The sequence below is a fragment of the Diaporthe citri genome (assembly GCF_014595645.1).
Source record: "Diaporthe citri strain NFHF-8-4 chromosome Unknown scaffold_8, whole genome shotgun sequence".
In the NCBI taxonomy this organism is placed as follows: domain Eukaryota; kingdom Fungi; phylum Ascomycota; class Sordariomycetes; order Diaporthales; family Diaporthaceae; genus Diaporthe; species Diaporthe citri.
Window position 1 is genome coordinate 286,485 of NW_025064853.1, and position 12,568 is coordinate 299,052.

Here is a 12,568-nt window from a genome sequence, read left to right on the forward strand (position 1 = left end):
AAGAGTCAATTAGTGGCGCGGCTCAAGCTGTTGACAGGGGAAACGTACTGTGCGATATCGTCAATTAGGTTCTGGCGCCAAACAAGATTGTTGGAAGAGTTTTCTGGGAAGCCATGTGCCAGGATGAAATCCAGATGTGTCATTCCACGCATACGGCTCATCAGGTAGACATAGAGAGGCTCCTTTTCCCCATCTCCTACCTTACCCTCGAAGGTCACCTTTGGCACAAGTGATCCATAAATCTCAGTTGCTAAAGAAGTTACTTTGGTCCTGAGTGCTAAGGACTCGAGGCGGAACTGAACGACGTATTCTAGTTCAGGGCCGGCATAGACGGAGTAGCTGCAGGCGCCTTGGATGTCGACAGGGACAGCGTTTCCGCCGGCAAGCTCTGTTGCTCTGGCGTTGCACGCGGCGCGGGTTGCCGATGTTTTGTTGAAGAAAGCCTCAATCTCTGAAGCGACAGAATACTCCTCGTACGTCGTCGCCATGAGGCTATTGATGAGTTGTGTTAAAGCTTTGGAAAGTCTGATACAGGTTGTCAGCAGGAACACATTGGGAATTTATCGGAAAGAGGGTTAAGGGACGGGGAGTAAAGGCTATTAGGTGAGGGCTTCCCTGTCGAACAGTCAACCAACCCCCTGCAAGAATTCGAATGAGACGCTGTGGTCCTCCAGTTCAAAAGCCTGGGTATGTGAAAGTCTGCTATCAAGGAACATCCAGCCACATTTCCTCTCTTTAGCCGAAAAGAGAGGGAAATCCAAATTAAGTGCTATCAAAGCAAACAAGCTGTAAAACCATATCAGATGGTTTTCACTGAGCGTAAACCGCTCTTTTCTAGAAATTTGACTCAGATTGCAGGGTTGTTTTCAAGACCTGCAGAGTAGCTTCCTATCTCAGGGGCACTGCCCAACCTAACACATTCAAGTTGGACCCTCCCTCGACTTAGGTATCCTACAGCTCAGGTACCGTGCTCTGAACATACCTACAACACGACAGAATCATCAGCCACAACCCAAAGACACTCCACCCCAATTGCATGCTCTGACTTCGGCAGCCTCTATTCCTATTTTCCCCTTCATTTCCCACCCAAGGCGCGATGTCTTGAGCCACTCTCTGGTCCACCTAGTCGTGCCCTGCGCTTGCAGCTGTTGCCCAGTACAACCACCAACCCCCCCACTTCTTCAGCAACCTCCCCATACGCGAGTTAGCGACCCGCTCTACTTCCATCGTCGTCGTCTCGACAACTTGATTCTGATATTGCGCCTCACCGCAGCTGTTGACAGCCTCACCGCTCCTGGCTGACGGCTCTTGCCGCTCACGGAGAATTTCCTCACCAGCCTTGATCTGCCAGTTTCGAAACAGTAAGTCTTTCAGCAATGCCGTTCATCATACCACACCTGCCTGGGCCTTCCAGACTGCATGCATGCTTCCTTTTTCGTCGCTGGCCAGATCGCCACGGTTCTTGGGCATCTCGACTGTCGACTTCGGTCCTCGGGGAAGCTGCCCGCTCTTGCCCTCCTTCTTATCTCACTCGCATGTTATCTCTTGCCCATCCCCTCCACCTCTCTGCCTTCACATTCTTGAGAATCGGGGCCCCGTCCTGGATCTCTTGCTCAAGACATCCCCAGTCTGACGACTTCTGCCAACCACCAGATATCCTCACACTCCCACACAAAATCACATCACGCCTTCATCGCAAGTCTCATGAAACAGGTTCGTCATGAACCAATGATTTATTTCTTCTTTGCTAATGACGCTTTACAGGCACAAGATGGGCGCGAATTTCAAGACCGAGGAGAGCCAGCGCCGTCTGCTGACTGCAGTCATTGCAGCACACCCTGAGCTCAAACTTAACTTCAAAGGTAGGCACAGGTCCACTTCCATCCACACCTGCATTTCATCGTGACTTTGACACTGGCCCCATGCTTGCTCCGAATCTTGTTCACTCCTGTGGTCCTTCTCAAAGCTGTTCCCTACCAGTGAGGCTTATGCTGACTCTGTCAGCCATTTGCGAACACTATGGTCCTGAGGACTGGGGCAAGGATGGCATTGAGCACTTCTTCCGTCCCCTGAAGAAAGACGCGGCTGATGTTCGCAAAATGGTCAAAAATGGCGAACCAGCTAAGAGCTACTTTGACAACAAGGCGGTAAGCTAACCTTTCAAACCCGGTGGGCAGATATCGCTGCGTACTTCGGGGACTCCACTCCCGACGGCATCCAGTGGCAATTCCGCAGCATCAAGAAACAAGCTGAGGCTATGAGACAGGGAAAGGGCGGCGCCGCTCCTACTGCCAGCAGCGCTCCGGTGACCCCAAAGGCGGGTCGCAAGCGTGCCGCCACCTCAGCGCCGTCAACCGGAAAGTCGACCGCCAGCAAGAAGGCCCGTGGGAGCGTCACCAAGGCCGTCCAGCCCACCAACGTTATTAACCTGGACGATGAGGACGACGATAACGAGTTCCCCCCGATCCCGCTGGACACCCCGATGAAAGGGCCCCGCTTCACAGAGGACTACGCGGCACGATTCTACGGCACCGATACCCAGACTCCGGCCCTGGACACGACGCAGGCCGATACTCCAAACGAAGATGAGGACTTCAAGCCTCACACGCCCAGCGACGCTGCCGCTTTTTCGTTCAGCCAAGCTCCGTTCTCCTCTGGTGGTGGCGGTGGCGGTGGCGGCGGCTACAACCTCGACACCTACCCCATCAACCAGCCCTCCTTCGCTGCCACCTCTGGATACTCGAAGACCTGGACGAACGACGAATATGATGACGAGGTCTAACCATTAGACCACCAACGAGCTTCTTCCGGCACCACGATGGGTTTAGCTCTTTGCAGAGAGCTTGCGGCTCACCTTGGCCCCATGAACTTTCGACCACGAGACGTGGCCGCGACTGCTTCAGCTTAGCCAACTGCTCCAGCACACCAACCCCCCCCCCCCTGTGTGCTTCTTGTTCGATTAATCTTGGACTTCGGCTGCTTTCAGCCTGTGCGCGCAACTTGCATTTTGCGTTTATGGCCCGTGAGGCTTTCGAAAACCGGTGGTTGTGTGGATTTGCAGTGTAGGATACCCATGGGCCCTCCCCCTTTTTCTTTTCGGGGCCCGAAGTCTCACCCGACGGGTGATGATCTTCACATTTGTGTGCGAAATGATATGATGGAACATGGAACCTGAGAGAAGAAAAGGCGCCACCGAGGGAAGAGGCCGGGAAAAACCTGCGATGTTTGATGGTGGCTATCCAACGGATTGTGGTGGGACGATGGGGGATCCTCATCAACTTGTTTTTCGCCCCTGTCTGTGAGGCTACACATATGGGGTCTCGGCAAAAGATACTGCTGACGATACGGGTTGGCGTGAGAGAAGTTGCGCAATTGGCTGGCGGGGGTGATATTGGCTGCATAACTGCCGCCCTGCTCATCAAAAAGGTTGCGCAGCTTGTAATACTAGAACAGATACACAAAATCGATGCGTTGCCCCTCGAAAATGCTGTTCCGGTAGTGGTGTCTCACAGGCATATGATGGGGTTGACCTTTGAGGTCGATTCAACTTCCTCATTGGGCACGCGACCCAGCTCCATCTGCGCCTCAACATTTACACATTGACTGTCCCTGACGACCTTCATTCACCCTTTCGTCCCGTCTCCAGGTCGTTCTGCCATGTCACCAGTAATCTGGACGTACATTCAAAAGGTGCAATTTGACCTCAAGATCACAATCCTGTTTTGGACTTCATAAAAAAACCCTGACCTGGCTGCCACCAGTATCACTCATCATCACAGCAAGACTGTTTGCACGGACTTGGTAAGAAATCCAAGGTAGCTAGAAAACACACGGTGCTACGCAGGAAGGGACATGAGATAGAAGAATCCGTCGCATTAGGAAATAAATGGGAACAAGCAGGCATAGATGGAGTGGGGTTGGAAACATCGTAGCAAAACAACGTTGGGTGACCTGATCTGCACGCATCAGATGCTGTCAAAAAGCGAAACGCACCCTTTCACAACTTCACGTGCAGTAATAGACCAACAAGAGGGCGAATTAAGATTTATGTAGATGAACCAAGCATGAACCAATACGCTACTGGAGTCACTGCCACGGCGCTCTGTCCGCTCTGTCCCGGCCGATCTTTTCTAGCAGCTTGACGAAGTCTTCCTTAGTGGTATCACAATTCCTCCGGACTAAATCCTCAACCCACGGGCCCCGGGGCTTAAACAAGGCGTTGAAAGGCAAAGGCCTGATAATAAGCGATTCCGCCATGGCCATGGGGTCGACCTCGATGCGATCCCCCGAGTCCGGGTCCACGGCGCCGTCGAGGTTGAATGCCCACAACAGCACCGCGACTTGCATCCACAGCTCGTTGCGCGCGATGTGCTGACCGGTGCAGATGCGCCGCCCGAAGCCGAACCCCGTCGACGGCATGTCTCTCAGCGGCTCGGCCCCGTCCGACTTGGGCCTGGCCTTGACATCCCCGGGCCTGCCGTAGCCCCAGTCGGAGTCGGCGAGCCACCGCTCCGGCACGAACTCGTCTGCGTCCTCGCCGAATGTACCCGGATCGCGCGTGATGGACCACTGGTTCGCAAAGACGATGCTGCCGGCGGGGATGCGGTAGCCCTCGTACTGGTCCTCGACCTTTGTCACGTGGGGAATGCCCGTGATGCCGATGGGCCGCCAGCGCAGCACCTCCTCCACGATGGCGTCGATGTAGACGAGATTCGGCCTGTCGGCAAAGGTCGGCAGCCGGTCCCTGCCGACCACGTCGTCCAGCAGCCGCTGGGCCTTAGCCACGAAGCCGGACTTCTTGTTCTGGGTGAGCCACGCCACGACGAACCAGTTGCCGGTGAGGACGGTGGTCTCCAGGGCGGCGTCGGCCAGGATGCCGACGTCGAAGGCGAACTCCTCCTCGCTCATCTGCTTGGCCTCGGCGCTGGCGCCCATTTCCTTGACGAAATTCCAGCCTGGGTTGGCCCGCGCGCGGTGGAGGTTGGTGAGATGGAGGTCCCGCTGCTCGTGCCAGTGTCTCTCGGCCTTGCGCCTCCAGGGCCAAGGGATGGGCAGTTTGTCGAGGCAGGGCAGCACATCGACTATGTTGTTGTCGGACATCATGGCGGCAAACTCCTTCATGATGCCGTGGGCGCGTACGAGCTCGGGTTCACGGCCGGTGGGCAGGCGATAGCCGTACATGAGGGCGTACGTGACAGAGGCCATGGTGCGCTCAAGCTGGTGGTGGTAGTCGACGCCGCGGGCCGAGGTGGTGGCAGTGAGCAGGTCGAACAGGAGCTGCCTGGTCTCCAGGTCCAGCAGGGGCTGGTAGGACGAGGCGGCCCGGGGGGAGAGAAGGGGGGCTTCCAGCCTCTGGTGTACTACAGCAACGCGGTCTTAGATTGGAGTCGTGGCACGTCAAGGGCGTGTCTTACATTTGTAACGGGCATCATATGGCATGAGGACCAGGTGCAAGCCCTTGAGGGCCAGCTCGCCGGCCAGCACCAGACGGGGCCGGTCCGAGTATATTGCTCCGCGCCGGGCCATGAGGTCTTGGGCAGCCCTGGCAGAGTGCAGGACAACAATGGGCTGGCCAAGCATATTCAGGTATATCATGGGGCCAAACTGCTTGCTCCACTGGTGCCATTGGAGCCAGGCGTGAGCCTTTGGGGTCTGGTGGACATTGCCGATGATGGGCAGCCCAGCAGGGCCAGGGGGAAGGGGCAGAGGCCGGGACTTGGGGTTGTTCGTGATCACGGCCAACAGGCGGTTGAAGAGGAGGACTGCGGCCAAGCCCACGACAGCCAAGGCGAGTTTTGCGAGCATGTCTGTTGGGGGTGGGGTGGCGGGGTGGACTACGGGCTGCAAGGGCGGGACGAGAAGAGAGGTGTGTGTGTGTGTGTGTGTGTGTGTGTGTGTGTGTGTGTGTGTGTGTGTGTGGGTGAGAGTGTGTGTGAGTGAGTCTGAGTGTGTGTCAGATGAGGAGGGAAGAGGCGGAGGAAGGAGGGAGAGGAGGAGGAGGGTTGAGCCCGGTAGAGCGGTTACATGCAGTGAGCGTGAGCACCGGGGGGACGGTAGAGTCTTGGAAACAACGATAGGTAGATATAGATCTCTGTGTGCGCATCTATGTGCTATGTGTTGGCTGTTGGCTGTTGGGGCGGATCTTCAAATCACGAGAAAGGCCAGGGCTGGCCTTGCAGAGGCACTTGTACGGTGCAGGAAGCACAAGTGCAGCCCGGTGCAGCCCCGCTGGTTGACATCCCCATGTGCTCGGGAATGGGTGAGATTGGGAAGGAGCCGGAGGGGGGAGGGGGAAAGGAAGGAAGGCTGTGGTGGGACGAGCAACTGCCCAGGTGGCGAGCAGCAGCAGCAGCAAGCAGCAAGCAAGCAAGCACATGTTGCAGTAGCAGCGGAAGCAGCAGCAGGGAGGTGAGCGAAAGTGGAGATGAGCTTCCCGTGGTTCCTTCTCCCTCCAGGACCTCGGCCTACCCAGTGTCAGGTATCTGCTGGGGCTGCTGCTGCTGGCCTGGGTGTGTGTGGATGGTGGGGTGGTCCTTCCCCGACTGTTTATCCATCTTTGGCTGTCAGTCCGTCTGTCAGTCTGCCCACCTTAAACTACCTAGGTACCGTCTGCCACCCGCAATTTGCAATCTGCCATATGGCTTTCCCCCTCCTTTGCACCCATGCCGTGTTGTGATTGCCGGAACACTTGTTGACCCTTTTTTTTTTTTTTTTTTTTTTTTTTTTTTTTTTTTTTTCAAGGTCGCTAGTGTCTTAGCACGGCATGAGCCTAACAGGGCCTAGGGGGCTGCGGGTGTGGGAGGGCAGGTGGCTGGCTCGCTGGCGGCTCTCTGATGGGGTGGGAGCGGCCCGGTCCTGATTCGATCCTCCCCCGAGGGCGCCCACCCCCTGCGGCTACCCAGCTTGCTTTGTCGCTGTGCGCACAGGCTCTGCACAAGGTTTTTGATCTGACCCGAGGGGATGGGAGGCGGTGGAGCCTGAGACAAGACAGGCGACCCGGCTCCTTGGCCCCCGCCAACGTCAACCAACGTCAACCCCGTCCGTCTGTCCCGTCCGCCCACCCCCCCCTCGCCTCACCTCACCTCCTCCACCTCCCTCCCTCGTTCGTCCGGAGATTTCAACCACCCGCTACCCCATTCCGCTTCCGCTTGCGATCTGCTCATTCCGACATCTGCCCACAACCACATGCACATGCGAGTCGAATCTCACGAGGCAGCCACATGCTCATCTTCATTCACTCGCTCACTCATTCATTCGTCCACGCTCGTGCGTGTGCACTGTATCATTAGACTATGTATCATTGCCACCGTCTAACCTGCATAGGGAGCCCTCGTATGTGCATATCCCCCCCCCCCCCCCAAAACAACAATGCCAACGACCCCGGAAACTCCTCAGTAGGCCGCAGAATACGGTCCAAGTCCGCCACCGCTGCCGCGCGCACACCACTCCCTGATGGCCTTCCTCTTGACCGCCCTCCGCGACTCGCTCCTCTCCTGTAGCTTCTTGGACCGCTCGCTGCCGCTGCTCTTGGATGAGGTCCGGGTCGCCGGAGCAGGAGGGACGGCGGCGGCTGGGGCAGAGACAACAGCGTCCGGCCTGCGCCCGCCTCCCGTCGTCAGCGTCTCCGCCCACGCCAGGTCCGGCAGCGATACTACGTCGCGCACCGACTGCGACGACCCCAGCGGCGCCGGCGCCTTGCCCCGTCCGATGTTCCTGATCGACACCGTCCCAGTCGGCACGCGCCTGAAGTGTGCCACCCGTGCCGTTCCCACTTCTATCCATGCCTCCTTGCCATCCTCGTCGTCGTACCCCATTCCCGCCCCCTCGTGATGGTAAGAGTTGTACTGGCGCTGGTCCGTGCTTTGGTCTTCGTCCAGTCGCCCCAGCAGTGTCTGTCGTGTGTGGCGTTGCGCCTGCATCTCAGTGTCGTTGTCGCCGCCGTCGGCGTCGTCTTGGTAGTAGTGGCTCCGCCTTCCCAGTGTGCTGCGCCGGTCGCGCCTGGATTTATGGTGAGACGAAGCGCATGCGTAGGCAACTGTGAGGAGGAAGATTAGGATGAGCCCGGAGAAGATGATTGTTACTATCGTACCGGCTGACAGACCTGTAGTCTGGTTGTCTTGGCCAATGTCCTCGGGTTGGCCCGTAGGTGTGGAAGCCTCAGGGCCTACGTGCGCCGTGAGCGAGGGCTCAGTCAAGGTGTAAAAGAGCGGGCTCGAATTCCGACGAGCGGGTGCGAGGCGGTGGTGGTGGTTGTGATTTCCCGGCGATCTCCTAAAAAGCTTCAAAGCTGCCATGGTGGGTTGCGTCCTTCCTGTTTCCCTCGGGGAGGGACAGGCAAGTTCGCACACCTGCAGCTGGGGAGAGTTGTCGCGCCTCATATTTGAGCTTGGATTGCTGCCATCAAACAAAGGAGATGAGTTGGAGCAATACAGTCATTGCAGAGGGCGAGGGGAGCAAGTCATGACGGGCTGTTGGAGGTGACGCGCTGCGCGTTGTCAAGTTTGTAAAGCTGCAAATTCGTGCTGGTGTTGCCTTCTGACTGAAGCAGCAACATGGGACGAACCACCTGGGCAAACTCACTCAGCCCCTCCTGTCAGTATTTCCTGCCCCTTTACATCTCTCAGCACGTCACTTGGGATGGAATGCCCTCAAGAATAACGAGAAGGGGATAGCGAGACCAGTGGTAGAAACTCAGATGGTACTAAGTTGAAGCTGAACATTGTCAGAGGAAATTCAATGGAAGAGCCCGTTCATAGGTGAGATGCCAGAACGGGTGACCACGAAGTGACTACTGCAAGAACGACGTGTAGATTCATCTTGGTTTTGAAAACATTTATTGACTTGAGGTGAGTTGCCTTGAGAGGAGACCTCTGGCTAGGATTACAGTATTAAGTGAATACGTCTATGCCCGTACGCCTTGCCATATCTTTTGCCCTCCATGTATTCTTCTCTATATTTTCGCATGAGATCAACTCACTCGCCTCAGGCATCTTTCTGCGCAGTCACTTTCTCGGCCTCGGACCGGGAACTCGCCTCATCATCAGCAGCATGCTTCTCAGGGTCCACGGGACGCGGTCTTTCTTCCGAGTTGCTCGTAATTACGGCCTCAGCGACGCGAGCCTCGGTGGTCGTGGCCGCCGCGCCTTCTTCTGCCGCACTGTGGGCCTGGTCCTTCTTGGCCCCGGGCTTCTTGCTCTTGACGCTCCGCCATTCGAGGCTCGCCGCGCCGAAAATCGTCAGGCAGGTCATGATCAGGCCGACGCGGAACACCGTCCTGAGCGACTCGTTGTACGCGAGCAGTACCGTGGTCCTGAGCGGCTCGGCTAGGTGCGTCAGCGTCGTCGCGCCCGCATTCAGTATAGACGCCGGGTTGAAACCGGGGACACCGGACAGGTTCTTGACGAGCTCGTTGTTGAGCACGTTCTGCCCGACCGAGATGAAGATGGACCCGCCCAGGAGCTGGGAGAAGAACATGAGGGAGGTGCCAATGGGCACGTCGGCCGTCGGGAGCACCGTCTGTGCCGCGAGGTTCGGCGCCTGGAAGGTGGCACCCATACCGAAACCGTAGATGACCTGGTATCCGACCCACTTGCCCTGACCAGTACCGAGCTGCAGGGTCGTGAGTAGGCCGGCTCCTATCGAGAGAAGGACAACACCGCCGAGCATGAACGGCGTGTAATATCCGATCTTAGAAATAAGAACGCCCGTCGCTATAGACGATACGACCATGGGTAGAACCATAGGGAGCAACCGGATGCCTTAGACAACAAGATTAGCATTGCTAAAATCAATCACTGGAAGCCTTCCTTATGTGGCAGTGACATGTTACGCCTCAAGGCACATTTGAAGGTGAAGGGGCTATGAGGATCTACCTACCAGAGTCAACGGCATTAACACCTTTGATAGCTTGCTACAACACCCAACTTCAGTCAGAAAACTAGCACAACACCGTGTCTGACGGATCACGAAAGACAGATTGAGATGTGCGGAGGTAACGAACAAAATATATCGGCAAGTAGTAGACCATGATCATCATCGAAGATCCGATGCAGAAGGTGGACCAGAAGCCGGCCATGATGCTCCGCTGGCAGAAGATTCGGGGCGCGATGGTCGCGGTCTTGGGCTTGAGGATCTGGCACGCGATGAACCCGAGCAGGAGACAGCCTGCCAGTGTGAGAAGGGCGATGATGCGACCGTTGCGCCTGTTCGATATGTCAGCGAACTACTTCCAAACAGATAGCGATGACCGCGAAAGAATAGTATGGAGCACGGAGGGGAAAAGTACCATGGGTATTCAAGACCACCCCATTGCAGGGCCAACAGCAGGCAGATGACGCCTGGGAGGAGCAGGGCCACCCCGATGGGATCGAGCTGAGCCAGCTTCTCCCTCCTGGGAAGACGCGTCGTCTCTCTGTCCGGAACCTTCAGCAGGAAGAGGATGAAAATCATCGCGGCACCGCCGATCGGTAGGTTGATGTAGACTGGATGCAATTCGCAGTTAGTCATGACAGGTCTCTAACACAGAAATTCCTAGAAAGGCAAGCACTCACAGCACCATCTCCAACTGACATTGCTCGTGAAAGCGCCGCCGAGCAGAGGTCCTATGACGGAAGCGAGCCCGAACACCGCCCCGAATAAACCTTGGTAAAGCGGGCGCTTATGAAGAGGGACGGCATATACTATAACAGTGATCTAGAGCGCACCCTCTCTGTCAGCCTTCCTGCCACATCGCCCGAATTCTACCTCCGCCATGAAGAACTCACCCCGCCGGAGAAGATGCCAGCGCTCCCGAGGCCCGCGATGGCCCGGCCAACAATGAAGGCGACCGAGTTGGGCGCGGAGCCGCAGATAGCGGAGCCGATCTCGAAGAGCCCGATGGAGACGAGGAAGACGCCCTTGACGCTGTAGAAGCTGTACAGCTTGCCGAAGCTCAGCTGGAACGAGCAGTTGGTGAGCAGGTAGGCCGAGCCGTACCACCCGATGTCAGTCACGGAGTGGAAGTCGTCCGTGATCTGGGGGATTGCGGTCGAGATAATTAGCCGGTCCTACATTGTGAAGTGTCTGTCAGCCAAGCCACGGTTACGGCAGAGGGAACGTTGACGGGCAGAGCCCTTCTGCTATGTCTTGTTTTCTTGTGCACGGGAGCACAGGGCGGTCATCACGTACGAGTGCCACGAGGAACACTGGTCGCTTTATTTAGCAGCTGTCAGACCCGAGGGTGATCACCGTCCCACGGACAGGTACGTACTAGAGATGAAGACACTGGTCATGAGCAGAGCAAGTCTGAGCCCAGTCGGATAGACGATATCCTCTGTCTTTGTGCGTGCCAGACTAATCTCGTTCTTTCCGCCCTCGCCCTCCTCATCTGATGTTGGTTTCGCAGGCGGCACAGAGTCATCGTTACTGAGATCAACGTCCTGACCGGGCTTCTTGCTCCGTTTAAAGAACTGCATGTTGCTGGTCCAGTCGCCGTGTCTTCACCAGGCTGGTGAGCTGAGGTGAGTCCCTTGAGATCTGAAAGCGCCAGATTCGTTGATGCACTGCCTGGTCAGTTCCGTGGTTGTCCAATCATTTATTTATTGTACGAGCGAGAGACTTTCTGCCGCGGTTGTCTGTATCACAATGCCAAGACGGGCGTGGTAGTCAGATTGACAACATGAGAGACATGGCCGATGGATTTTAGGCTGCGCAGGATACAGTAATAAAGAAGTCATAACACGGAACGGGATTCGTCTGTGAATCAATGTGTCGACAGCCATGCGTGAGTGTGTGTCTACATTCGGACTCGGATAGGCCTAATTCCATTTCATGCCATTCCTCCGTCCACCAGAGCAGCCACAAGCCGTCATGTCCAATCCCTCTCCAGACTAGTCTGGATCCTCGAGACGGGGCCGCTTGCGTCGATGGTGCACATGGAACCGATCGGCAGTCGCTCTTTGATGGTTCTTAATTTTTTGGGGGGCTCGTTGGGGTGGTGACACGACCGAAAGAGGACGGTCTCTCGGCCGCGACGGTCGTGGACCAATTGCTTCGGTCGCTTCGTCGGGCGTTCCGATCCCCTGGGGTTCTTCCTGCCCCCAAGTCTCGGGACCGAAATGATTGCCCGTGCGACCAAGCCCGTGAGGCTGGTCCCGCTGACCCAGCCCTCAAAATAAGCATTATGAAAATCGCCCCGACAGGTGGCCTCCCGTCCCAGCATCGAATCGAGGTCGAGGGTGACGCCAGGATGCGCCAAGATATCGAAGTGATCTCGGACTCGCTGGCCATTAGCACCGGTGCAGTGAGAGGGCGGTAACGAAAAATTCCCACATGAATGGGAGGACTGCAATTGATGGCATCAGAGATGCGCAAACACCGCCGCTCTCCCACTGCCCGTCGCACTATTCGCACTTCTCGCTCTTTTCGCCCGGCCGCCCACTTGCCATAGCCTGCGGCACGATCCGGGCTGAAAGCCCCTTTTCTGCGGGATTCGGTGCAATATTCCCCCCGCACGACGAAGCAAAGGCGACCCACCCGAGTCACAACCTGCGGACCGTGGTCACCATGATTGCTGCCAATAGTTTTCCCA

General features: G+C 56.7%; 5 protein-coding genes across 5 annotated transcripts; 1 reads left to right on the plus strand and 4 right to left on the minus strand.

The window, feature by feature from the left end:
* Positions 1 to 5: 5 nt before the first annotated feature.
* INS49_014479 (uncharacterized protein) lies at positions 6 to 488 on the minus strand (the record flags this gene model as incomplete). Its single annotated transcript, XM_043175170.1, has 1 exon — positions 6 to 488. The coding sequence occupies one exon, from the start codon at positions 486 to 488 to the stop codon at positions 6 to 8; it is 483 nt and encodes a 160-aa protein (XP_043020127.1).
* Positions 489 to 1,771: 1,283 nt separating this feature from the next.
* INS49_014480 (uncharacterized protein) lies at positions 1,772 to 2,782 on the plus strand (the record flags this gene model as incomplete). Its single annotated transcript, XM_043175171.1, has 3 exons — positions 1,772 to 1,862; positions 2,005 to 2,147; positions 2,222 to 2,782. The coding sequence occupies 3 exons, from the start codon at positions 1,772 to 1,774 to the stop codon at positions 2,780 to 2,782; spliced, it is 795 nt and encodes a 264-aa protein (XP_043020128.1).
* A 1,304-nt stretch (positions 2,783 to 4,086) lies between these two features.
* INS49_014481 (uncharacterized protein) lies at positions 4,087 to 5,805 on the minus strand (the record flags this gene model as incomplete). The annotated part of the gene is made up of 2 exons (XM_043175172.1): positions 4,087 to 5,360; positions 5,415 to 5,805. The coding sequence occupies 2 exons, from the start codon at positions 5,803 to 5,805 to the stop codon at positions 4,087 to 4,089; spliced, it is 1,665 nt and encodes a 554-aa protein (XP_043020129.1).
* A 1,586-nt stretch (positions 5,806 to 7,391) lies between these two features.
* Positions 7,392 to 8,294, minus strand: INS49_014482 (uncharacterized protein; the record flags this gene model as incomplete). Its single annotated transcript, XM_043175173.1, has 1 exon — positions 7,392 to 8,294. The coding sequence occupies one exon, from the start codon at positions 8,292 to 8,294 to the stop codon at positions 7,392 to 7,394; it is 903 nt and encodes a 300-aa protein (XP_043020130.1).
* Positions 8,295 to 8,982: 688 nt separating this feature from the next.
* On the minus strand, positions 8,983 to 11,453 carry INS49_014483 (uncharacterized protein; the record flags this gene model as incomplete). Its single annotated transcript, XM_043175174.1, has 8 exons — positions 8,983 to 9,758; positions 9,877 to 9,910; positions 10,001 to 10,202; positions 10,286 to 10,481; positions 10,551 to 10,692; positions 10,764 to 11,045; positions 11,167 to 11,183; positions 11,249 to 11,453. The coding sequence occupies 8 exons, from the start codon at positions 11,451 to 11,453 to the stop codon at positions 8,983 to 8,985; spliced, it is 1,854 nt and encodes a 617-aa protein (XP_043020131.1).
* Positions 11,454 to 12,568: the final 1,115 nt, after the last annotated feature.